This window comes from Equus przewalskii, chromosome 4 (assembly GCF_037783145.1).
Source record: "Equus przewalskii isolate Varuska chromosome 4, EquPr2, whole genome shotgun sequence".
Classification (NCBI taxonomy): Eukaryota; Metazoa; Chordata; class Mammalia; order Perissodactyla; family Equidae; genus Equus; species Equus przewalskii.
Window position 1 is genome coordinate 89,054,816 of NC_091834.1, and position 23,030 is coordinate 89,077,845.

Genomic DNA, 23,030 nt, shown 5'->3' on the forward strand with positions numbered 1-23,030 from the left:
GTAGACGAGGTGGCAGAGACGTAGAATTCCACATTTCCTAGGTGGAGACTGAGGAACTCAGGCCTCCTCCATGAGGTTAGAGCATTAGCAAACACTGATCCTAATTCCTTCCCAGAGCCACCTGTGGGGCCCGCATCACTAGCCACAGAGCGGGCGTGGCTTAGCTCTCTGAGCCTCGGAACAGCCGGGGGAGCCCAGGGCTATGGTCAGGCTGCTGATGGTGGGCTGACTGATCCAGCCGCAGCCCAGCTCTGCAAAGTCATTTTCTTGCTGCGGTTCTGAACAGTGTTTGCTCATTAATCTTCCAACATTTAGGTCCTAAAAGATTAATGTAAGAGTTTTGCTTCTGCTCATCTGTTTAGCGATGGCTGGACGTATGCATCCCTCACCTGCTCCGGGAAGCCTTCCCTGACCTTCCCCAAGCCCAGCCTCAGACTAAAGTAGCCCTTTCCTCCTCAGGGGCTCCTACAAAACCATGAGCACGTTTACCCTGGCCCAAAACAGGCCTGAGTGCCCCGTGTTTCCTTGTCTAAAAGATCATCAAGTCCCATAAAGTCTCTATGGCCATCCCAGCACATAGTTAGCACTCATACAACTCTCTGTTGACTGGTGAATTAGATGAATGAATGTATAAATTAATGACTATAGAGAGTTTTTCTCACTGATTTTCTTTTAAAGATTGGCCCAGAGCTAACATCTGTTGCCAATCTTTTCTTCTTCTTCTTCTTCTTCTTCTTCTTCTATCCAAAACCCACCAGTACATAGTTGTATATTCTAGTTGTAGGTCCTCCTAGTTCTGCTATGTGGGACACCGCCTCAGCATGGCTTGAGGAGTGGTGCTAGGACTGTGCCCAGGACCTGAACCAGCAAAACCCTCGGCCACCAAAGCAGAGCAAGTGAACTGAACCACTAGGCCATGGGGCCAGCCTTTGATTTTTTTTTTTAAGTAAATACCTAACTAACTGGTAGAACTCTTCTGAAACATCGTGCTTATCCTATCTAGACTTCTGAGAAGAAGGATGTATTGATGCTGCTTGGTACTTGGGTTGCACAGGAAAGTTGTTTCTGCCGAAGGAGTTTAAGGCTGGGCCCAAGACAGACTGCAGGGTGCAGGAGGGAAGGAACTCTGGGCCCCTGAGCCCTTGTCATGAGGTTTTAGTAAATGTATGGAGGAATCAGTGAGGGCAACAGAGGAAAAACAGGTGGAGGAAAAGAGGAGAGGGAGAAGGAAAGAGAGATTGATCGATCAATCGATTGACTGATTCTGGGTAGGCTACACAGATCAATGGAGCATGCAGTTTGAAGCTGGGCTGACATGGTCTGTCAGCGCCCTGCTTGGAGGCCAAAGGCACATCACTTCACCTCTCCCAGCCCCAGTCTCCCCATCTCAATCTGCGATGGTTGTAAGGACACTTGAAGACTCCAGTGTGTGCAGTGTATGTGGCATCCTGCTGTGTGCGCCCATGCGTGAGCTCACAGGGCTGTGGCTGGTACAGCTGTGCGTGTTCTGCCAACAAGCTCACCTCACATCCTCTCTCAGGACCTCCCAGAATTCTCAGGAAGGTGACGGGGAGGGAAACACTGACTGGAGAGAACTGTTGGCTCTGGACCTTCTGGTCTTTTGCCCTCACAGGAGCCAATGACTCAAGACTATTCCTAGTCTGTGGACCTCTCAATAATCTAAGTTCTGTCTGGATATCAAATTGGACCATCTGAAGATTATGGAAACCACTCCTGCATCCGCTTTAAAACAGTTATCAGGGAAAGCGACCTTGCACAACACCCCACGTAAAAAAAAAATCAAAAAAAATTGTTTAGAACTTAGAGCTGGGAAAATCCTGTCTTCCTTGAGAACAGCTGGTTCTTCTCTTCTGACAAGTGTGTGTGACTTCTGGGAAGCCCGTCAGCCATGGCTGGTAGACCTGGTGACCTCATGTCACTTATGCAAAGAGATGGAACAAAAAATAAGCAGGTACACAGATCACTAAGATTCATGTGGGTCAGAGATGAATCATTAGCATAGTAAAGACATACATAGAAACAAGTGACATTAGAGCAGCCTTCTCAAACAGAGGCGGACGCTGTCCCATCCGGGAGCATATCTGAATCTAGGAGGCGCTTTTCTCCCAGAGAATCCCCTGCAGGGAGAAGTCTGCGCCTGTGACTCATGCAGCCACAGACAGAAGCTTTCAAGCCCCTTTTTGGAGGAAGAGTGGATTCTTGACACAGAATCCCTGCCAGTGAGCACTGGGATGAGAAGAGAGGCCACAGCTCTTCTTCGGCTTGGAGGTGAGTCCATCAGCTCAATAAATAGCTGTAATCTCACCAAAACACTTGATCAAAAGAGGAGTTCTGCCGTGCCTTGGCGTTTTATAGAGCTTTACAGTTCACAAAGAGCTTCCGATGCATCCTCTCATCTGCCCCAATTTAGAGGTGGGGAGAGTGAGGCTCAGTGAGGCTCATGGCTTGTCCAAGGTCCCACTGTAAACAGGGGAAAGGAACCGTCCTGTTTTGGCGTCAAGGGCAGTCATCTGCAGGTGCGTCCCCTGTGCCTACAGCCCTCCAGCTCCCAGGACAGATGAGCAGAGCAGGAGGAGACCCTGGTGCAGGGAAAGCAGCAGTGGGAAGGGGGAGTTCCTGGGGGAAGACGGATCCCTGCCCTCTGACTCCATCCGTACCCCACACAGCCTTTGTGCCCCCACCGGACCCTCTAGGTTCATTTCCTAACATTCCCGTTGACCAGGCTCTAGCCAATCGGATTGTCCAGGTTTCGCCACATGTGGCCTCAATGATCCCGCCTCAGAGCCTTTGCTCCCTCTGTGCTCCCCACTCAGTGCCCTGCTTCCCCTACCCACCCCCTGCCTCCAAGAGCTCAGTGCCTCCTCCCCATCACCTCCCCTGACCCCGCACCCCCACGCCATCTTTCTCCCTAGTACTCCCAACACATGTTGCCTATGTTATGTAATTTACCATTTCTCCCTTGTACCAGAAGTAATTTTTGTGTACACTGTTTTCCCCTAGCTAGGCCATAAGCTGTCTTCCCTGTGATTGTATCCCCAGAAGGTTCTAGCAGAGAAACATGCATGTGAAAACCAAAAACATCTCAGAAACGTGACTTCTTAATCTAGATTAGTGCTGAAACTGAGGTTTTGAGGAAAATGAAGAGAAGACTCCATGGAAGAGGAGATGGATCCGGGCCCAGACCTCCCCTCCCCACTGGCCGCAGGTAAGCCCCAAGTGTGGCAAAGATCCCAGCCTTCAGAAAACAGAGTCTTCAACTTATTTCCCAAGACTTTTTTTCTTTTAGTTTTTGTTTTGCTTCCATGAGGTGGTGGCAGAAAGGATGCTGAGGAGAAGAAAGGGGAATGTTCTCAGGGGCCTCCCACAACTTTCCAGAAGAGATGGCCAGGGCCTCTTTACCAGATGGCTGACCAGCAGTGGGCAGGGTCTGGCAGCCTGGCTCCAGGGGACAGCTCTGGGGACCCAGCCCAGGTGCAAGGGGCAGCTGTCCCGCAGATGCCTTGGCTGGGACTCATTTGGGCAACAGCCCTGGCCTAGTGCAAAGGGGCTCTTTCTGCCTGTGGTGTGAGTGGCAAGAACAGAGGGTCTCTGCTCAGATCCCCTGTTAGTCTCAGGTGGGTAAAAGAGGTGGGAGAGGTGGTGGGGCCAGGACTAGCTCACGAGCCTCTGAATGGGTCACTGTGACTCTACTCCTCTGGGCCTCGGGTTCCTCATCGGGCAAATGGGAACAGAGGTGCCTGTGGCATTGGCTTGGAGGGAAGGAAGCTAAGTACATGAAGTGCCTGGGGCATGTGGGTTGTCAGCAAACATTAGTTCTCTCTCTCTGCTTCCCTCTCTCCTTCCCTTTGCTTTGTTCAGAAAGGGCTTCTGAGCAAAGAAATTGTAACACTGAGAACCCTGGAAAACAAATATTTGGATTCAACAGAGACAAACCTAAGGTCAAAGGTAGAGCAAAGGGGCTCCTCCAGCTCTTCCTCAGTCCTTGTGGTTCATCCACAGGGTCAGCCCTGGAGGAATCTCTGCCTCTGGGGACCAGGTGGGAGGGCGGCCGCCACCCCTGTTTAATCACCTAAAATCTTGTCTAGACTGTGAGGCTCGGTCCTTAGCACTAATAAGGAATGGGGGCTTTAGGACTCCCTGCTGGCCCCTCGGGGCCTCTCTCTCCCTTTCTGCCTGCTCCCCTCTTCTCTTTCCCTCTCTCTTCTACCAGCACTCACCAGGAAGTCGGGGTGCTCACAGCTGGTCATGGCAGACTTCACGGCAACTGGAGGACTCCTGTTGGCGTCCTCCCAGGGTGAAAAAAAAGGGAAGCCGCTCCAGTAGAGAAAGATTAACTTCTCAATGCCCGCCAAAATAATAAAAGTGAGAGGCAGGCAGGGATCCTGGGCCTGGCTCTGAGGAGGGTGGGGCCTCCTGGCTCCAGCTGCGGATCTGCAACAGACTCCTGCCACCCACACCGCCCCACCCCAGCCCTCTCCAGTCATAATTTGGTAAGTTTGGGTAATTGCAGAGAAGTTGATACCCCATGACGCTAAGGAACAAATCAGGGCACAGCCTGTCAGGGTGTGGCAGGAGCTCACTTTCGGGAAGCCGAGTTCCCGGGAGCAGGAAAGGAGGGGGGTGAGGGGGAGGCTCTGGCTGAAGAGGCTTTTCAGTTTCGAAAGCTGATTTCTGGTGACTGGCTGAGCTGCGATGAAAGTACTGCAAAAGCAGCCCAACCAACATGGCCCCTGAGATGCATTAATGAAGTCATGAGGGAAAGGGTATTACTGTTGACCTGGGAGCAGCCACTAGGGCTCAAGGGTACAGCAAAGCCTCAGTGAGAGACTGAGGAAAAAATGCTTCTAATTCTTAGGTGCTTGTCTCCCTAACACCCAGAAACATCTAACAACTCAGCTTTTAGAGAGACGGGTCCAGGAAGGCATCGTCTTACCCTCATTCGGCAGAGGGCACTTGACAGGCCCTCCTCGAAAACACGAGACAAACACTATTCCACAAAGTCCCAAGAAAACCAAGTGCCAGCTACTCTTGTTGGTGTCATGTTCTCGAATGGGTGGCGCTGGGTCTCAAAGTTCAAAAAACACGCAGGACGCACATAGACATCATTGGAAGTTGGTCCAAGAGGGAGCACTGAGAAAAGCAACAATGAGATGCTTGACCAGGGAGAAGACAGACTTGATTTGGGCTGTGACAGAAAGCCAAGGTCGGAAGACAGTCGAAGGTCACTAAGTACCTAGCTTTACTAAATGCTTAACTATGTTGAATTGCTGCACCTTTTTTGTATTATCTTATTTAATGTTCGCTGCAAACTAGTATCCACATCCTTATTTTATAGATCAAGAAACTCAGGTGTTGATGGGGTGAGCTCTTTGCCCGAGGCTCATAGCAAATGCAGGAGCTGAGGTTCAAACCCAGACAGTCTTGTTCCACAGCCCGCGGGGCTCAAGGAGATGCTGGATGGAGACCTGCAAACCCTCTGGGTCTGGAGAACGGAAGGACAAGGCTCCAGGGAAGATGGCCCAGAGAGAGTAGACACCAAGGGGCTTGCTCAGCCTGCCCCTGAGAGGAAACGTGGGTCCTCTACAAATGGCACCCAGGGGCTCAACAGTCACTTGGAAGTGAAGGTGAGACTGCTCAGCCCCAGGAGGGCATGGACTCCTCCGTCTGTTGGGTTCCCCTGAACACACGAAATGTGCGGTTCCCTGGGCTGCACAAGGTACAAGGTGGATGGATAGCAGGTGTCACCATCCACGAGGATCTCCACAGCGAGCAGCACAGGCTTCACTGCTGCAGGAGGGCCTGGCTGGTGGGCATCAGAGCAGGGGCTGCCTGTCCTGCCCGCCACAACCCCATCCCACAGACCTGCGGGCAGGGGCAAGGGTGGGTTCTTGTTGGACTTCTCTTTTCTCTGTCACTTCTGGGGCAACAGGGAAGAAGGGACCTTCTCCAAGATGCTGCCCTCCCCACACTGAAGGTCTTGCCTTTCTTGGCTTCACCCTTCTCTCCCACCCCGCCGACTGTTTAGGTGGACAGTTAACTCCCCTAGAGTGTAAGGAAAGATGCCACAGGCCTAGCTCCACAATTGAGGTAAATCACAAAGATGGTCTCCTGTTCCCACTTCGTTTGGCTGCCTGTTCACTGGGTTCCAGAACCCTCCTCACTCTTCATCTTCAAGTCCTTTCTTCTGGGCCTGACACTTTTTGTTTCACATGGTTCTCTGCACAAGTCCTTTCTGTGCTCGCCCTGTGGCCTGCAGTCACTGCTGCTGTCCATGTAGTCCCCACCCCCTCAGCAGCTCAGATGAGGAGCCAAGCCAGCACCGCTCCTTTTCCTCCACCTTCCGCCCCTCAGAAGTGATTTCCACGGACTGTGGTCTCTCCACTCATTGCCTGGCCTGGTTTCTGCCACCATCTCTCACACTAAAGCCACTGTGGTACCCAACAAATCTCCCAACAGTATTTCTGCCCCAGCTGATGGCCTCGCCCTCCTGCCCTAGCTGGAATCATCCCACCACCCCATACACACACCAGGTTCTCAATATACACCCAACACATTCACGTTAATTATTCATGACTCTGTGCTTTGAGTTACAGAAATCTAGTTCTGGTAATTAGCTCAAGAAATGAGAGGAATTTGTTTTAACAATATGGAGTCTCTCTGGGAACCAGTGATCTTTCCTCAAACACATGACGGAATTACAAATGTCCCATTCCATTGTCACACATAAACCCAAATTTGAGGCAGTTCCTCAGGCTCTAGGCACTTTGGGAGGAGAAAGGCGTTGGGCCTCTCCATATATAACGCATGATGGCCCCACTGGATGCACCATCTTTGCCTGTGGAGTAGGCTAAGCAGGAAGGCTTGACCTGGACCTTTTCTCTGCTGGGGTCAGATACATTGGCAGTTGGCTGTTGTAGGAGGGAATTTGCCAAGACATGGCCATGAGGAAAATCACGCCTGACAACAAGCATGAAGAAGGCCACCAGAGCTTCTCGAGAGTAGGTCAAACTAAACTGTGGGTGCAGCTTTTGGTTTTGCCATTCATAATCCATTCAGCCTTCCCTCATTTTCCTCCGGGGAACCATCCTGATCCACGGCAGCCAGCCTACGTGCTTCATGCAAATTTACTCTGCCCAGTGGTTGCCCTGCAGGAGGGGGTGGGGCAGCTGGAGCACCGCAAACTCCTGGCCACAGCCTTGGTTGGATTAGCAATGGGTACAGGACCCAACTAGAGCCACTGAGGTGCAATGAGACTTCTGCCGGGACTTTGGGGAGAGAGGCATTCTCTCTTTTTCAATAAACTTGAACCTGGAGGATGCTGCTCTATAGCTGCTGGCAGTCATCTGACAACTGTATAGAGCCTGAGAAGGAAGTCGACATGGAGAACAGAGCAGAGATGGAGAGAGACTGGGTGCCAGTGATATTTGATCCCATGTATCTAGCCATATACGTCAGCTGGTAAATTCTCTTTTTGGCTTAAACCAATTTGATTTGGGTTTTCTGTCATTTGCAACCAAAACACCAATCCACAAACTTAGACTTTATCTCCAATCCTAGACAGGTTCTTCTTTTAGAATTACTTGCACAATATTTGCTAAGTTTTACCCTTCAGTAACAATGATTACTGCATTAATTAGATTCGATTACAGTAGAGCATTAAAAATAACTTACACATTTGTTCTAATGTTAACCATCTCAACATATTTTTCCACAACAGAATTGTCTAAAATGTAGCAAAAACAATACAAGAAACTGTTGGGGAACAATTTAAAGCCCATTTGTCCATAAGATGCTTCACTCAAATGAACAGTCATGCATCGCATAACAACATTTTTGGTTAATGATGGGTCACATATACAATGGTGGTCCCATAAGATTAGCACCATGTAGCCTAGGTGTGCAGGAGGCCATACCATCTACGTTGGTATAAGTACACTCTGTGATGTTCTCACAACGACACCGCCTAACAACGCATCTCTCAGAACATATCCTCATCGTTAAGTGACTCATGGCTCTACCTAATTTCATATACTCTTGTTCTGAAAGGTCAAGAAACCAACATTAACCATGGACAGTGGGGTTTCCTAACATCTTTACAGAGCCCTGGCTTGTTTCACTAGAAATTGGAGTTGTAGAATTTTAGGTTTAGATTTGCAAAATTATTTTCTTCAAAGTTTGATATGTACAGCTTGGAAACACTGCCTCAATGGATTGTGGCTCTTGATTTGTGACTTCCTGGTCTAAATAGTCCAATACTCATGCTTAACTGAATCTCAGTTTCTAGAACAAGGGTTGGAAAACTATGACTCACAAGTCAAATCTGGCCCACAGCCTACTTTTAAAAACAGAGCTTTACTGGAACATATCCATGCTCATATCCTCTGCTGAGAAGGGGCAGCTTGGAGCATCAGTTAAATTTGGCAACCTGTCTTCCCACTTTGGAATCTGCCTGCTTATATTGGAGTAGTAGTTTTCAACCCGACTCTCCATAAGCTGGTTTCGGGTCTTGCTTCCACAGCCCCCAGGTCAGTTCCATCGCATCCAAGTCCTAGGACCCCACCTGGATATTCCTCCCTGGGCCCTTGCAGAGCACAGGGCTGACTCCAGGGCTGCTTAACAAAAACATCACAACAGGCAATTTGCCATTTATAATCTTTGTTCTCTGCTCTTATGGAACTAACTGCTTCTGCTAACCCTTCAGCTCGTCTCTGTCTCTCAGTGTCCAAGCTCTTCTATTGGACAAGCAGGGCACGGAGGGAAATTTTTACGTCCCTTATGCCCGACTTGGAATTTCTAAAAGAATGGACCCTCTTCCAGGAGAGAGAGGGGCAGTTCCAAAAGCAGCAGCCAGGGGTCTGCCTCCAGGGCAGAGAGGTTTTTACCAGAACTGGCAGCCCTGGTGGCACTTGGCTGGTGTCACGGGCCATCAGACAGGGGCACCTCTACCTGAGGCAGCCAAGACCGAGGGCCCCAGTGCTCACCAAACAGTCAGGGGCTGGACTTAATGCAAACTGAATTCAGGGGAGGATTCTGAACCCACAGCAAAGCTAGAGGGAACAACGTGTAGTTCCAAGACAGCTCTTAGGAACTGAGGGCCTGTAAGTGTCTTGGTTGGCTGTGCTTCGAGGAGTGATTGACATTTCATGGGAGTCTTGACCCATAAAGCCATGAACTCTCAGCCAAATGTGTGGAAGTGAGGTGTACTTGGGAAGGTCTCAGGAGACAAGGGGGAGCAGAAGCAGGAGCCCTGAGGGTCCTCCAGGATTCCAGACCCAGCTGACCCCTAACCTCTGCCATGGCAGACAGCCGAGGCCCAGGGATGGGACGGTGATTGAGGAAGAAGCAGATGAGGCTGGAGATTGGGGGCAGGAGCTAGCCCACAGTTATTGCTGCCTTTAAGGCAAAGACCACAGGGAAAGCTCCCCCACTCAGTGAGACACTCAGAGGCTTCTCTGGATCCAAGAAAAGTTCTGCTGGGCCCCTGGTAGGAGAGGGGAGGAGGAGGGATGGGCACAGTGCCCAGGAGGGAGGAGAGAACTTAGCTCAGTACTCTGTGACTGCTGGCTGATCCTCAGAGACCCTGAGGAGTGTCTTACCCACAGAGCCAGGCACAGTTTGTGTTGGGTAGAGCCCAGTGTCCCCCTTCTTCGAGGGGACACAAGGACTTATTAGGAAGACACTGAGGAAGAATAACATTTTGGAAATAATAACAATGCTAGGTTCCTCAGGCAAAATATCACCGTTTATAGAGGGAGGGATTTCACCCCACAGGTAGTTGAGGGGACAATGGTGAGGGAAAAAGGAGAAGCAAGAACACTGGCTCTGCCACAATTTCTGGGGGAGAGGCAAGCAAGACGCCAACAAGATGCCAGAGAGGGACCATCTGTATGACAGGTGGCAGGGCCACAGACAACACCTCCCAGGACACTGAAGAAGCCGAATGATTCCTGGGTGCTCAAGCCAGAGTCAGAGAATCTGAGGTGGTCAAGATGGCTGATGGGCCAGAAAGGACAAGGGCCTTCGTAGTGGGGACACACACGAACTGAAGAATGTGGACAAGACAGACAATAGACACCTCAGGGGACACCTGTGAGCACAGGTGACTCAGGGCCAGATGGGGTCTTCCCTAAAGCCTTGGCATCACACAACTGCTCTGGAATTTAGCCACAAAGTCCAGGAAAGGGGTGAACATCCACCATCCCAGTAGAATGGAGGTTCAGCATAAAAATTAACTTACTTTGTCCACCTGCACTTTTTGATTGAACTTCCTACCTGTTGTGGATGCCTTAAGGAGAAAGGAGGGTCACCCTCTGCATCACCAGAAAATTTCTCCAGGAGCAGCAACTCTGGTTGCGTGGGCCTTGGATGAAACAGATTCAGTGTTTGTCCTCCCCACATGCCACCTCCATCAAATGCTCAAATCAGGGACCAGTTATCATGGAGGGTGGCCCTTCGTTACACTATCTACAATGTTGTACTTCCACCAGTGCTGTCCTGGCACTGGGCTCCATCGCAGCTCCTCTGCTATCCAGGGGTTGACTGCAGTGGAGTCGGTGGGAGCCCAGGTCTGAGGACCCTCCCACTCCTGCATGTCCTCCCCACTCTAGTGTAAGCACCGGCTCCTGTTAGTGAACCAGCTGCAGCTGGGTGAGGGGGGAGCCTAGGGCCGGAGACCTTCTGAGATCTATGCTATAGACTGAATGTGTGTGTCCCCCCAGATTCATATGTTAAATCCTAATGCCCAATGTGATGCTATTTGGAGGTGGGGCCTTTGGGAGGTGATTAGGTCATGAGGGTGGAGCCCTCCTAAGTGGAATTAATACCCTTACAAAAGAGACCCCAGAGAGCTCCCTCGCTCCTTCTGCCATATGAGGAAACAGCAAGAAAGTCTATGAACCAGGAAACAGGTCCTCACCAGACAGTGAACCTGTCAACACCTTAATCTTGGACTTCTGAGCCTCCAGAACTGTGAGAAATAAATGTTTACTGTTAAAGCCACTTGACCCAAGGCATTTTTATCATAACAGTACAAACAGATTAAGACAATCTAGAATGTGTGGAATTCTGCTTGACTAGATTTATAAGAAATGAATAATGGTTTTGGCCTCTGCTCTTTTGTTTGCTCAATTCCTCTCAATAGGAGTGTGACCTAAATACTTCTTGCACGCAGTATCCATCTTCTCTTTGATCACTTTTAACAGGGCTGAGAGGCAATGGAGCTTGGCCTACGTATTAAGGACGCTTCTCCTCAGGAGCACACAAGGTGGCCATCATGGGTAGTTTCTCAGCTCTGACCAAGACCCACGTGTCCTCAGGCCTTCACTGAATGCCAGCCTGACAAGACGTTCAAAGGTTAATCAGGGTCCACTAGTGTAAACATCCCTTCCCCCTTTATTGCCTCCACCTTCTTGCAGAGAAATGTCCTCTCTGGGAAGTAGGATTCTAGATTATGAAAGCCGGAGGGAACTGGAGAGGACACTAAGGCCCAGAGAAGGAGGACAGCTGCTCGCTCCACGCTCCTCCTCTCAGTGAACGACACCGACATCCACCAAACGCCCAAGCCGGAGCTTGGTCCACCACATGCAGTCCTTCCCAAGCTCTGCCAAGTTCACCTCCTAAATATGTCTCGAGTGTGCAGTTCTCTCTAATAGTAGCAAATCTGTTAACTTCATCTAAGCCAACGTCATGGCTCCTCTTTCAGTTCTGCATCAGCTTCCTTAGGATTGTATGCACAGCAGTCTGGATAAACTCTTAAACATAAGTCTAGTCATGTCATTGTACTTTTTAAACTCTTCCAGATTCAACCATGCCCGGAGGACACAGTAAAACTAATCCTTAGCAAGGCCTACGATGTCCTTCACGGTTTGGTTCCTCTGAGCCCCACTGCTCACCAGTCCTGATCACACAGTGTCTGGCACACACAGTAGGACTCCAGGAATAGCAGGAAGATTGAATCAAACTATCCAAGCTCATTCAGCATGTCTCAGTCATGAACTTGTGACTCTGAACTCTTGGGCCAGGTCTTTGTGCAGAAAGAGGTGGACTTCAATACCTTCCCTTCCACTGTCAAAGATTCTGCCCACAAAACAACAGGGGATGTCTAGAGAGTGCAGGGTGGGTTCTGGCCTCCTCTGCCTGAGCCCAGGGTTGACAACACAAGGCTCACCACTTGCTGGTCAGACCCCGAAGGCAGAAGATGCTGCTGTCATTGCCACACGGGGCACACGGAGAGGCACGAGGGTCAGACAGGAGGAAGAGGGAGCAAGGGGAAAGCACTGGCAAAAGCATTTACTGGGGTTTCTGCAGGGAGGGATGAGCAACGCAGGGTAAGTAGCTGGCCAGGCTGAGGACTGGTGAGTTTGAACAATTCTGGAAGGCTCTGGGGCTTAGCTGTGTCCCTAGTTGTCAGGTATGCAGCTCTGGGATGATCAGGGAAGGGGGACAGTGACTTGGCCAGATAAAGGAGGTAGTTGAAGGTATGGGCTCTGGATTGGTTGGTTTGCGTGGAACAGGCACCCTCACAGGGAAGTCATTTGCTCCCTCTGGGAACTGGCCAGCCCTGGGAGAAGCCTTCTTCCCCTGGTCAGCAAGCCCCAAATGCCAGAGCACCAGGAATCCAGAAAATAAGAAAATATCGTTAACGCAAGGCTCGGTAGAGAGGGTTTGAGTTTCTCACGAGCACACTGCTCTCCAGAGCAGCTACTCAGGGGCCTTCCCTTTGCCATCATCCCTTTTGCAAGGACCTCAAAAGTCCCTTCTTCCAAAAAAGGAGTCCATGGAAAAAGGCAAAGGAAGACTTCTGGGAGAGAGGTGAGTGTTAAATAAAACCTTTCTTCACAATTGGTTCTAAATAAGCTTTGCAGCTTGGCAGAAAAAAGAAACGTCAGAGCTGAGAAAGAAGGGAGAGAGGGTGCCAGAGATCTCAGAGGAACGTGGGTGCAAATAGCTTAGCGCTCAGGAGGGTCACTTGGCTTTTGGTCTGGGCATCAACGGGACCATCGCAAAGGCCCGTCCTCACTGACGTCTCCTTCCCTCCCTTAGATCTGCTCTGCGTTGAATCGAGGTGTGCAGAAGGCTGCGAAGGGGGATACAGCTGCGAGTTTCAAAGCAGCAGCACAGTCAGGCTTGGAAACTTGGGTTTGTGGAGAGGGAAGATAGCGAGGATTGCACAAACAGCCCTGCAAACTATGAACAGGAGACGGGGGAGTGCACGGGAGAACTTCCGGTCAGGGCAACTGAAAAGTGAGGTGGACAGAACCTTCCCACGCTGAACTCGGAGGTCTAGTCAGTCCAGTATCCCATGGAAGTTTCTTTGAAGGAAACTTGTGCACGTCTGCTTAAGTTTACACACCCTCCTCTTGATACTGTCTTGTTTTTGGTTTGGGTTTCTTTTCTTTCCCAGGGTATTGAAAGTGCTAGAGTTAGACCTTTATCTGCTCTGCATCTGATGTTCTGGAGAGGTCTGAAAGCCCCTCGGCTGCTGCAGGAGATGTGAATGAATTTCCTGAGCAAGTCCACTCTCTGGACCAACAGTCTAAAGAATTTTGGGGGTTTTCTCAGAATCCTAAGACCGAGTCTGAGAGCCCTGGGCCACCAGGTCAAGCACACTTCTTCTAAGACAGCCTGGTAAAAGTGACTTCACTGGCCAGGACAACCTCATTGGCCAGAGGGGATTCAGTGGGTGCTGTGCGTGAGTGTTGGGAGGGTGGGGAAGGGGGAGAAGGATAAACTTGAAATGGTGGAGCGGGGCAGGTGGAAATCCAAAGGCATCATTAATATTAGGTATTTTTTTGTGGTCATGTTAACTTTTAGGCTTAAAGCACACTCCCTAAGTAGAAGTGATGGCTTAGGAGCCTTGGGAATTAGAAGTAACTGTCTTGGCATAAAATGATCAAGTCACAAGCAGAAGCATAGGAAGAAGCCAGGACCCAGGCCAGGACAACCTGACTGAGCTGTGACTCAGGTCTCATCTTCCCTCCTGTCTCGGAAGTGGCAGCCACCATCCTTCATACAGTGTCCCTCCCCTGGCGAAGTCCTGACCCCGTTACCTCCTGAACCCAAAGTCAGTTGCTGTAATGCAACAGAGCATCCTCCTTCTGAGCAGTGAAGGATGAGCAGCCAGCACTCAGAGCTGTCACTAAGCCTCCAATAATTAGCTTAAAATATGCTCCCAGACCGATCACCACTCTGGGAATCCAGATAGGACACCTTAGAGAATAAAGGAGATGACTCGAATCTGAGAAAAATGATTTTTGAAGGGAATAAAATAATGTCCTGTGGGGAGGGCTGCCGTTTATGCTGGATCTTGTTCAACCTGGGACAGCTTCATGGAGGAAGGAGGCTGGAGGGAATAGGAGGGAGGCTGTGAACTGAAAGAACTGGAGGTGGGGTGGTGCTGAGGGCTCAGAGAGGTTAAACTCTGCTCTCTCTGCTGGATCCCCCCATGAGTCCCCACTGAAGTGGCTCAGGTTGCCATTCAAAGGATGGTTCTGTGGGGTGAAACCTGTCGTGGTCCAGTGGGTGGCACTTTTGTTGATTTTACTCTTGATGACACACTTTCTCCCACAATCGTTTCCTGGCATAGAGACAGGGGAGGTGCTTCACTGACCTGCAAGCCTGGCCAATGGAAGATGAAACTGATCTACGTGCCAGTTTGGGGGTGATGGGAGCTGTAGAATGACTTCAGTGGGATCATTTGGGATGTTCTGTACTAGAATCACTCCTGGGGTTTTCTGCAGAGAAATATGTTTTCTGCAACTTTGGAGGCTTGTTCTTTTTGGCGTTAGTTCTCTTAATTCTGGCCAGCCCCTCTGGGTTACTCCAAACAGCCCCAGTGTCCAGGCTGCTGCCCTTTCCCTTTCAGCTCCCACATCATTAAGATAGGCTCAGGCCACTCTTTGGGCTCTGGGGTGACCTTCTTGGTGCTGAGTGGGATGTCAGCTAACAGGCAGTGCAGCGTTGGCCTGTCCCTGGGGGACGGTGCTGCAGTCTGGAGCCCCTGAGGGTGAGCGTGCAGCACAGCAACACGTTGTGGGCTCCCCTCCATGCAAGTGAGCCATGTGTGGGGCTTTGCCCTCAGCTCTCTCAGTTTTTGTCCCAGTCACTCCTCAGGATGGCTTCCACAGAGCAGTGAGTGCCTCTGTCTCAGTAGTGCCATTATCCATTCTTCGCCGTGTCGTTCCTTTGGGAGAAGGTGCCAAGGAGCAGCTCTGCAGCTGCCTGTGCTGTGTAAGTACCTTGGATCTGTGAAGCTGAAAGCCCTAAAGTGTGGGCACACTGAGCACACACCGGCCCGTGCTGACCATGTGGGTGGATGGGCCCAGGGAAGGGAGGGGAACTGGGCCTCAGCACTCCTTCTTGGAAGAGGTCATCCCCACCTCCAAGCTCAGAGGTTTGAGAGGATGCTGCATGTATGACAGGAAGCACTGGGGCTGGGACAGTCCTGGCTGCAGGAAACAGCTTCAAGCAGAGAGTTCTGTCACAGAGCTTCCCTCCACCCTAACCTTACCACCGAGGTCAAGTGGGGTTGCTGCATGGTGAACAGCACACGAAGACTATAACCCTTGACTGGGCCCCCAACCAGCATTCTCCAGGCTGACCCACACAATTCCCTCCCTTGTTCCCTAGTTGGGGCATAGGGAGGGGCCTCCTTTGCTTTATCGCCTTGCAGCCTGCCAGAGCTTGTGTGATAGAGAACAAGGGTAGCAGTGATGCCCAGTGGAGAAATAGACACCAGCTCTCCTCTCCCTAGAGACAGGCATTCACTCTCCCTCTGCTTCGCCAGAATTCTGAACAGATCCCATCTTCCTGGGCCTGGGCTTGAGTGCTGTCCACGGTTCTGACATCCTAGGGCTGGGGGAAGGACAAGCTGGACTGGAGAGCAATGGAAGGGCCTGACATCTGACGTCTGCTGTCTCAGGGGCCTCAAGGCCACAGTTCACACAGTCGCCAATCACACGTGACTTCCCAGCCCTCTAATGCTGTTTTCCTGAGCCCAGCTCCAAGTCTTGGCCTTTGTCAAAGTCTTCTTCTGCAAGTCCATCCTGCAAGGAGAAGGCAAGGAGAGAAAAGATATTGTTCTCAATCTACAAAGCCGTATCAACTTATATCAGAAATCTAAAACAGAACTTTAGCTTCGAGGCTTACTTCCAGCCCATGTATTAATGAGCATTCCTTCCTTCTTGGGTCCTCTGAGTCTCCCAGCCACCGACCATTCCACACTTTACAGAGCACTAATATCACTTAGTATGTTTTGAGTATCATGCCAGGTGATGAGTACACCCTAGGAGCAAGAACAGACACACAGGCCCCTGCCCTCATGGAACTCATCATCTAGCATGGGAGACAGATGTTAATCAAGACTTATACAGATTAATATATAATTTCAACTGTGATCAGTGCTATGGAGGCGAGATGAATGCTGCTGCAAGACTTTATTACAAGAGAATTTCATGTAGTCAAAGAAGTCAGAAAGACCTTCCCTGGGAAAATGATGACTGTGATCTGATATATTTTGATGAGTTGAGAATGTTTTAGGCAGAAGAAGCAGCTTGTGTGAAGGCCCTGGGGCAGGAGAGAGGCTGGAATGCTTGAGGAACTAAAAGAAGACTGGAGTACAGGGAATGAGGAGGAGAGTGATGCAAGCTGAGGCAGGAGAAGGGGGCAGGGGCCAGACATGCAAGGCCTTGTGGGCCATGTTAAGAGTTTTATCTTTCATCTGAAGAGCAATGGGAAGTCACTGATATGTTTTTTTATAGAGAGGTGGCATGAACAACTTTCGATCCCAAAAAGATCACTCTGGGTGCTGTGTGGAGAACAGACTGGGAAGGGGAAGAATGGATATGGTGAAACCATGTTGGAGGAGTCTGGGTGCTGAAAGATGATGGCTCAGACCAGAGTGACAGTGAAGATGGACAGAACTCAAGGAAATGAAGAGATACTACTAGGTAAGTCAACAGAACTTGACAATGGAGGGACATGAGGGTGGGGTAAGGGAGAAGGAAGTATTAGGGGTGACTTGGGGTTTCTGGACTGCTTGATGTGATGGAAGGTGAGGACTTTTATTGAATTGAGGAAAACTGGAAGGGACCAGGTTTGCAGTGGAAGAGCAGGAGTGCAGTCATAGAGTTCAAGGTGACTTTGAGACGCCCAAGTGGAGATGTCGAGGAGGCAGACCTACATACAGAGGACCACCCAGCAGGGGGCTGGAGGTAGCAGTTTCGAGATTCAACTCTATAAATGGTATCTGAAGTCATAGACATGATAACAAGCCCAGGGAGAGAGTGCAGAATGAGGAGTGGACACGAGGCCACTGACACAACAGGGCTCAGGGTGCTGCCCCGAGGGTGCACACGTCAGTCCATTAACAGCAGCTGGAAGGAAGGGAGAGCCCCTTTGGCTGCTGCCAAGACTAGAGGTCCAGTTGCTATGATCCCATCTGATTCAAGGATTGTGGGATCAGATCCCTGCAAGCAGAGAGAGAACATGGAGACTAGCGGCTGACCCAATGGTGTAGTGGTTAAGTTCAGCATGCTCAGCTTAGGCTGCCTGGTTCATATGTTTGGATCCTGGGCGTGGACCTACACCACTCATCAAGCCATGCTGTGGTGGTGTCCACATACAAAATGGAGGACGGGGGCCCACCCGGTGGCGCAGCAGTTCAGTATGCACTCTGCGTCAGCGGCCCAGGTTTCGCTGGTTCAGATCCTCGGTGCAGACATGGCACCACTTGGCAAGCCATGCTGTGGCAGGTATCCCACATATAAAGTAGAGGAAGATGGGCACGGATGTTAGCTCAGAGCCAGTCTTCTTCAAAACAAAATGGAGAACTATGGGCACAAATATTAGCTCAGGGCCACTCTTCCTCAAGCAAGAATAGGAAGATTGGCAACAGGTGTTAGCTCAGGACCAATCTTCCTCACCAAAAAAACAAATAAATAAAAGTGGAGACCAGAGAGAAGGATGCTGTTGCTGCGGGGACATGACCCTGTGGAGCTAGACCTTGCTTCCTTCTGTCCCTCCCTCTGTGGTAGAGCAGCCCCAGGCTGGGGCTCCCTCCTGTTAGGGCAGAATACCACTGGGCCCTGACCTGACTGTGGGGAGAGGTGGGATTGGGCAACCTCCTTATTCCCTTCCTGTGCTGAAGTTCACACTCTTGGCAGGCAGAGCAGTGGGTCTTGTGGGGCCCTCATGCCCATGCAGGAGGGAGGGAAGCTAACGATCCATGCCCGGCTCCCAAGTGCTTCTCCCAGGACCAGGCCCCTTCTCTCCACCCTCCAGGTACTACCCGGGGAGGTGGCCCCACACAGGAGGAGGAGCCAACTTCTCTGGCCTGGTGCTGGGGAGGCACTTGCAGCTTATGGACAAGGCTGACCTGGGGACATGGAGCCACCTTCCTGCCCCACTCTGTGCCCCAATAACTGGAGCTTTCAGAGGTAATATTCTTAAGATGGACCACGCCCTGATCTCTAGGGCCCCCAAGGCCTGAGCAGCTGGCCAGGGGGCAGTGTGGGTCACCCAGAGGCCAGGTTAACAATTTGGCTTCATTGATTCAGGCTGGAAGGAGTAGGAGGAGGGCACTGGATGTAGCCAGACATGAGATTCAGGACCAGTTTCTTGCCCCCAGATTTTTCCAGTACCTTACAGCCCTACAGCCCAGCTGCTCCTTGTCAGAGGCCAGGGCCCCCACACAGTGTCCCTAACACACACTCAGCCTTCCCACTGAGGTTGGCTTCACTCCCTGGAGCAGCCTCCTGGCCTCCCCCACTCATGTTCTGCCCCAGCAACCTCGCTGCTCCCTTCCCTGCAGCCAGCTTCCCAGCGGGCATCTGGGCCTTGAACAGAGATCACAGACAGCAGGCCCCACCTCATTGCTCATCCCTGAAACTTCTCTTTCTCCCTTTTACGCCCAACAATGGGTTACCCGGACTTCACTTGCCTCAATAACAGTAAGACAATGTGCACAGACCTCGCTCCCACAGCCAATTGATGCCTTTAATTCGATGGTAAGACAGCTTCGTGGTGATGGTGTGTGCAGGGGAGGAGGAATGTACGACTGGAAAATGGCTAGAATAGGTACCCGACTCTGCCCTTAGTGGCACTTATCATCTACTAGGAGGGGCTGGGAAAAGCAGTGAAGGGACATGTCACAAGAGAAAGTGCCCATCCCCTAGACCAGCGAAGACTAGGGGAGGAGCCCCACACTCTCCTAGGGGTAAGAGGCAGCATTTGTGTCTGAAGAGCAGGACGGCGAGTGGATGCACAATCGGGGAGCAGCCCCTCTCAACCCAGCCCCAGCTCTACTCTGTCCTCATCCAGATGACTCACATTCCCTTCCTTCCTTCCTCTTTCTTTGCAGCAGTTCCAGGGATGCCTCCTCAGGCCAACAGGCAGGCCAGAGTCTCCCCCAACGGAACCTGCACCAACCAACAAGCAGCCACCTGCTCCAGGAGCTGAGGGGCCCGCCCCTGCTGCTCACGCCTCAGAAAATACTCATCCCCAAGAGCCGCCTGCATCTGAGCTCCCCTGGGAGAGCTGGGAGGAGCAGCAGCAAGAAGCCCATCTCCCTGGGCTCCTGCCGTGCTCCTCTGAGCACAGCAGAGGTGTCCTGGAGCACGCTGCCCTCGTGGGAGTCATCCCAACTCCAGCGTCTGTGGTGAGCATGGCATGGCAGGAAAGGGGAACTGTCACCAACTCACAGCCATCTGTCCTGTCTTCTCCATCCTCCCTAGGACCCCATTCCGACCTTTTCTAGTGTGGACTGGAAAGCCCAGGCCAGGATTCTAACTGCAAGCTCAGCCCCTGTCAGCGTTTCTCACTGTGTCCTCAGAAAGATCTTTCTAACTCACCACATCCTGTTTCTTATCACTGTGTCATCAGAAAGGTCTTTCTAACTCACCATATCCTGTTTCTTAAGGAAACTGGACTTAGGAAGGAAGAGAATGTCCTGAGAAGCAAGAATAATGAGGAATGGGATGACTCTCTGTCCCTATAAGTCTTTAGGAAGAGGACAGGCTGCCTGCCATTGAATAGGAGCACCTGGGGACAGCACAACTCTGAGGACAGCCCACTCATAATATTTGCAGGTCCCAGGGCACAAGCACACATGGAGGCCTACCTACCTTGCATCCTTACTGAAAGGTTATAAGTCAAGTTAGCAAACTGTGACATAAGTATGTTCTATCATCCTGCCCTGACAAGCGTGCCCTCAAAGCAACCTGAAAGCCGGCTGGCATTTGGAATTCCCTGACTCCTTGGATTCTGTGCTCAAATGCAGTGGCACAGGGAGAGCAGGTCACAGCTCACAGCCTGGTCCCCTGCTTTCCTCACCCTTGGCTCCACCCCACACCACAAGAGCCTTCAGTGCATGCGAGTGGACAGCCAGTCTGCACACCCAAGCTCTGTCCACCCCTCCTCCATGAACATCCGCCCTTGGCCACTCCTTGGCTGGGCCTAGGGGTGCACACCTGGGGAAACGGCCTGCACAGGCTCTGCAAGTGACCATTTGGGCAGGAAGGCGAGGGTGTTGGAATGAGAGTGTGGTCCTGGAAAGAGGGCTGTGGCTCCAGGTCAGCATGTCCCCTTGGCCCCACAAACTCCTTGCCCCATGGTGGGATGGCATACCCAGAAGAGGAGTAGAACAGACCCCTCCATCTAGGCCTAAGTGTGGTCATAGACAGGGCACCTCAGCCACTCACTCTGTCTTCTACTGAGAAGTGATCAGAAGGTGGCCCTTTGAGCCTTGGAAATGGTGCTGTCATGTTGCCCTGTCCACGTTCTCCCTCTCACTCCTGTTCTCCAATGCTCTATCAGTCAGACCCCCACCAGGAAACAGATGGTACAATCAGTTTAGATCATTTTCAAAGGTGGAGATGGAATATAAGGCAACCACAATGGATATGTAGTAACCCAGAGGTAGTAAGAGTGAAGGAGACATTTCCACCTTTAGGCCCAAGGACTAGGGGAGGTAAGATGTACTGGAACCCAGGAGACATGTTGAGAAAGATGATTTGTGAAGTGCAGGGACCTTGGTTCAGGGATACAACCAAGCCAAGGTGCCTCCCAGGTAGGGAGCCAGGAGACTAATGATCATGGCCTCACTCTCCTTTCTCCCTCTACTTTCTTACTGGTGTTCCACATGGGCCAAACTCAACCAAGGCCAGAGGGCACAGGACACTGATGTAGCCTATGGAGGTCAGCCTCCTGGGGCTGAGCATAGGATAGAGAGGGGTGAAGGTGGGTCTGGAAGGGAAACGGAAAATACCCAGCACAGACACTAAATAATGACTCAGATAGAAATGATCAGTAACAGATGAAAGGTGGGTATTTATGAACAGAGTGTGCTCTCATGATCAATTAAAACTGAAGTCTTGATAAGAACGTGTATGTTCAATGCTGTGCACCACAGTTATTGGGCATAACTGGCATGAGATTCGCATTGATGATGCTTGCCCAGGGTTTCCCAACTCCGAAAGGTCAAGAATCTGCCCAAAGGCACCCAGCTATGTGTAAGACTCAGACTAAATCCAGGTCTACCTCCCAGCCCACAGCTTTTCCCACACCCCTCTCTAGTACTGACAAGTGAAGTCTACAAACACAGCAGGGAGCAGAACAGGTTGGGGGGAAATGGAACCAGGTTTCATGCATGTTGCATGTGAAAGGACAGTGGACATCTGCATGGAAATAGCCAGCCAGCAGCTGGAAATGCAGGACAATACCCATAGAGAAGAGTTGCTTACATGCTCCCTATGCTTGAGCACCAGACTCAGAACAGTCCTTTCAACAGAAGCTGGCTCAGGAAGAATGTGGCTTCCTGACCGGATGTCCACACGAAGGCCAGGAAGCCACATTCCAAGAAAGAGCATCCACCATTTCCTTTTCACACCTACTTGCTCAACCCGCTGAAGACTCCCCTACACATCCTGTGCCTTTGCCCTACTGTCAGCACACTGAGAAGGCTACTGCCCTTTCCTTAGTTCATCTAAAACCCAATCATGAGCAGTATACGCCTATAATGACCAGATTGAAAATGAGACATCATAAAACTTAGATGGGAAAATGAGAAGAAAATTAAAGGCATGATGCAAACCAGCAGCGATATTGGATACTGTAACAGAAATCCCACACAATTCTTCCCTGAAATGTCATCTGATCTGAGCATATGCACCAGTGAGAAATGAATTTTCCTGAAACTCTGACATGAAGCCTGCTCCAGGGAGCAGTTCTCAGTCTGTGACTTAGCTCAGCCCCCACCAATGAACACCTGCTAGGCTCATCTTGAACTGTTTGATCTGAGTGGGAAATGTGGCAGCATTCTCATCATTACTGGAAGAATACTTTTTTTATTTATTATTTCCTTTAGATCATAATAGTTTATAACATTGTGAAATTCCAGTTGTACATTATTCTTTGTCACTCACCATATACATGTGCCACTTTACTCCTTATGCCCCAACCTCCTTCCCCTCTGGAAACCATTAAACTGTTCTCTTTGTCCATGTGTTTGATTACGTTCGACATATGAGTGAAATCCTGCAGTGTTTTTCTTTCTCTGGCTTATTTTGCTTAACATAATACCCTCAAGGTCCATCCATGTTGTTGCAAATGGGATGATTTGGTCTTTTTTTTTTTGAGGAAGATTAGCCCTGAGCTAACATCCGCTGCCACTCCTCCTCTTTTTTGCTGAGGAAGACTAGCCCTCAGCTAACATCTGTGCCCATCTTCCTCTACTTTATATGTGGGACGCCTGCCACAGCATGGCTTGACAAGTGGTGCATAGGTCCACACCCGAGAGCCAAACCGGCGAATCCCGGGCCGGTGAAGCAGAATGTGCGAACTTAACTGCTGTGCCTTAGAGCTGACCCCAATTTGATCTTTTTATGGCTGAGTAGTATTACATTGTGTATATATACCACACCTTCTTTATCCATTCATCAGTTGATGGGCACTTGGGTTTCTTCCACCCAACTTGGGTTGCTTGGCTATTGCAAATAACACTGCAGTGAACATAG

The 23,030-nt window shown here is 50.7% G+C and overlaps 2 protein-coding genes and 1 long non-coding RNA gene across 17 annotated transcripts in view; 1 reads left to right on the plus strand and 2 right to left on the minus strand.

Moving 5' to 3' along the window:
* LOC103541785 (solute carrier family 23 member 1-like) overlaps positions 1–4,563 on the minus strand; it is a 60,104-nt gene extending 55,541 nt beyond the window's left edge. For 6 of the 14 annotated variants that reach the window (XR_011539612.1, XR_011539610.1, XR_011539611.1 and 3 more), the window contains exon 1: positions 4,239–4,506. Coding sequence is in view for 8 of the 14 variants with exons in the window: in XM_070617788.1 (XP_070473889.1) it covers positions 4,239–4,505 (267 nt within the window). In the remaining 6 variants the exon portion in view is untranslated. Of the gene's footprint in view, positions 1–4,238 lie in introns of all 14 variants that reach the window. The other 8 variants (XR_011539613.1, XM_070617790.1, XM_070617789.1 and 5 more) reach the window with 5 other exon arrangements.
* Positions 1,850–22,515, plus strand: LOC139083076 (uncharacterized). Of its 2 annotated transcripts, XR_011539622.1 has the most exons (6): positions 1,850–2,289; positions 3,129–3,226; positions 4,232–4,511; positions 5,357–5,645; positions 16,779–16,967; positions 19,379–22,515. It is a non-coding gene; the product is annotated as an uncharacterized lncRNA (long non-coding RNA). The 2 variants fall into 2 exon arrangements; XR_011539621.1 differs by lacking the exons at positions 16,779–16,967; positions 19,379–22,515 and having other exon boundaries at positions 5,357–7,502.
* Positions 14,259–23,030, minus strand: part of LOC103542594 (solute carrier family 23 member 1-like) — a 110,379-nt gene continuing 101,607 nt past the window's right edge. The window contains exon 16 of the transcript XR_011539617.1: positions 14,259–16,064. The gene's annotated coding sequence lies outside the window, so the exon portion shown is untranslated. The remainder of the gene's footprint in view (positions 16,065–23,030) is intronic.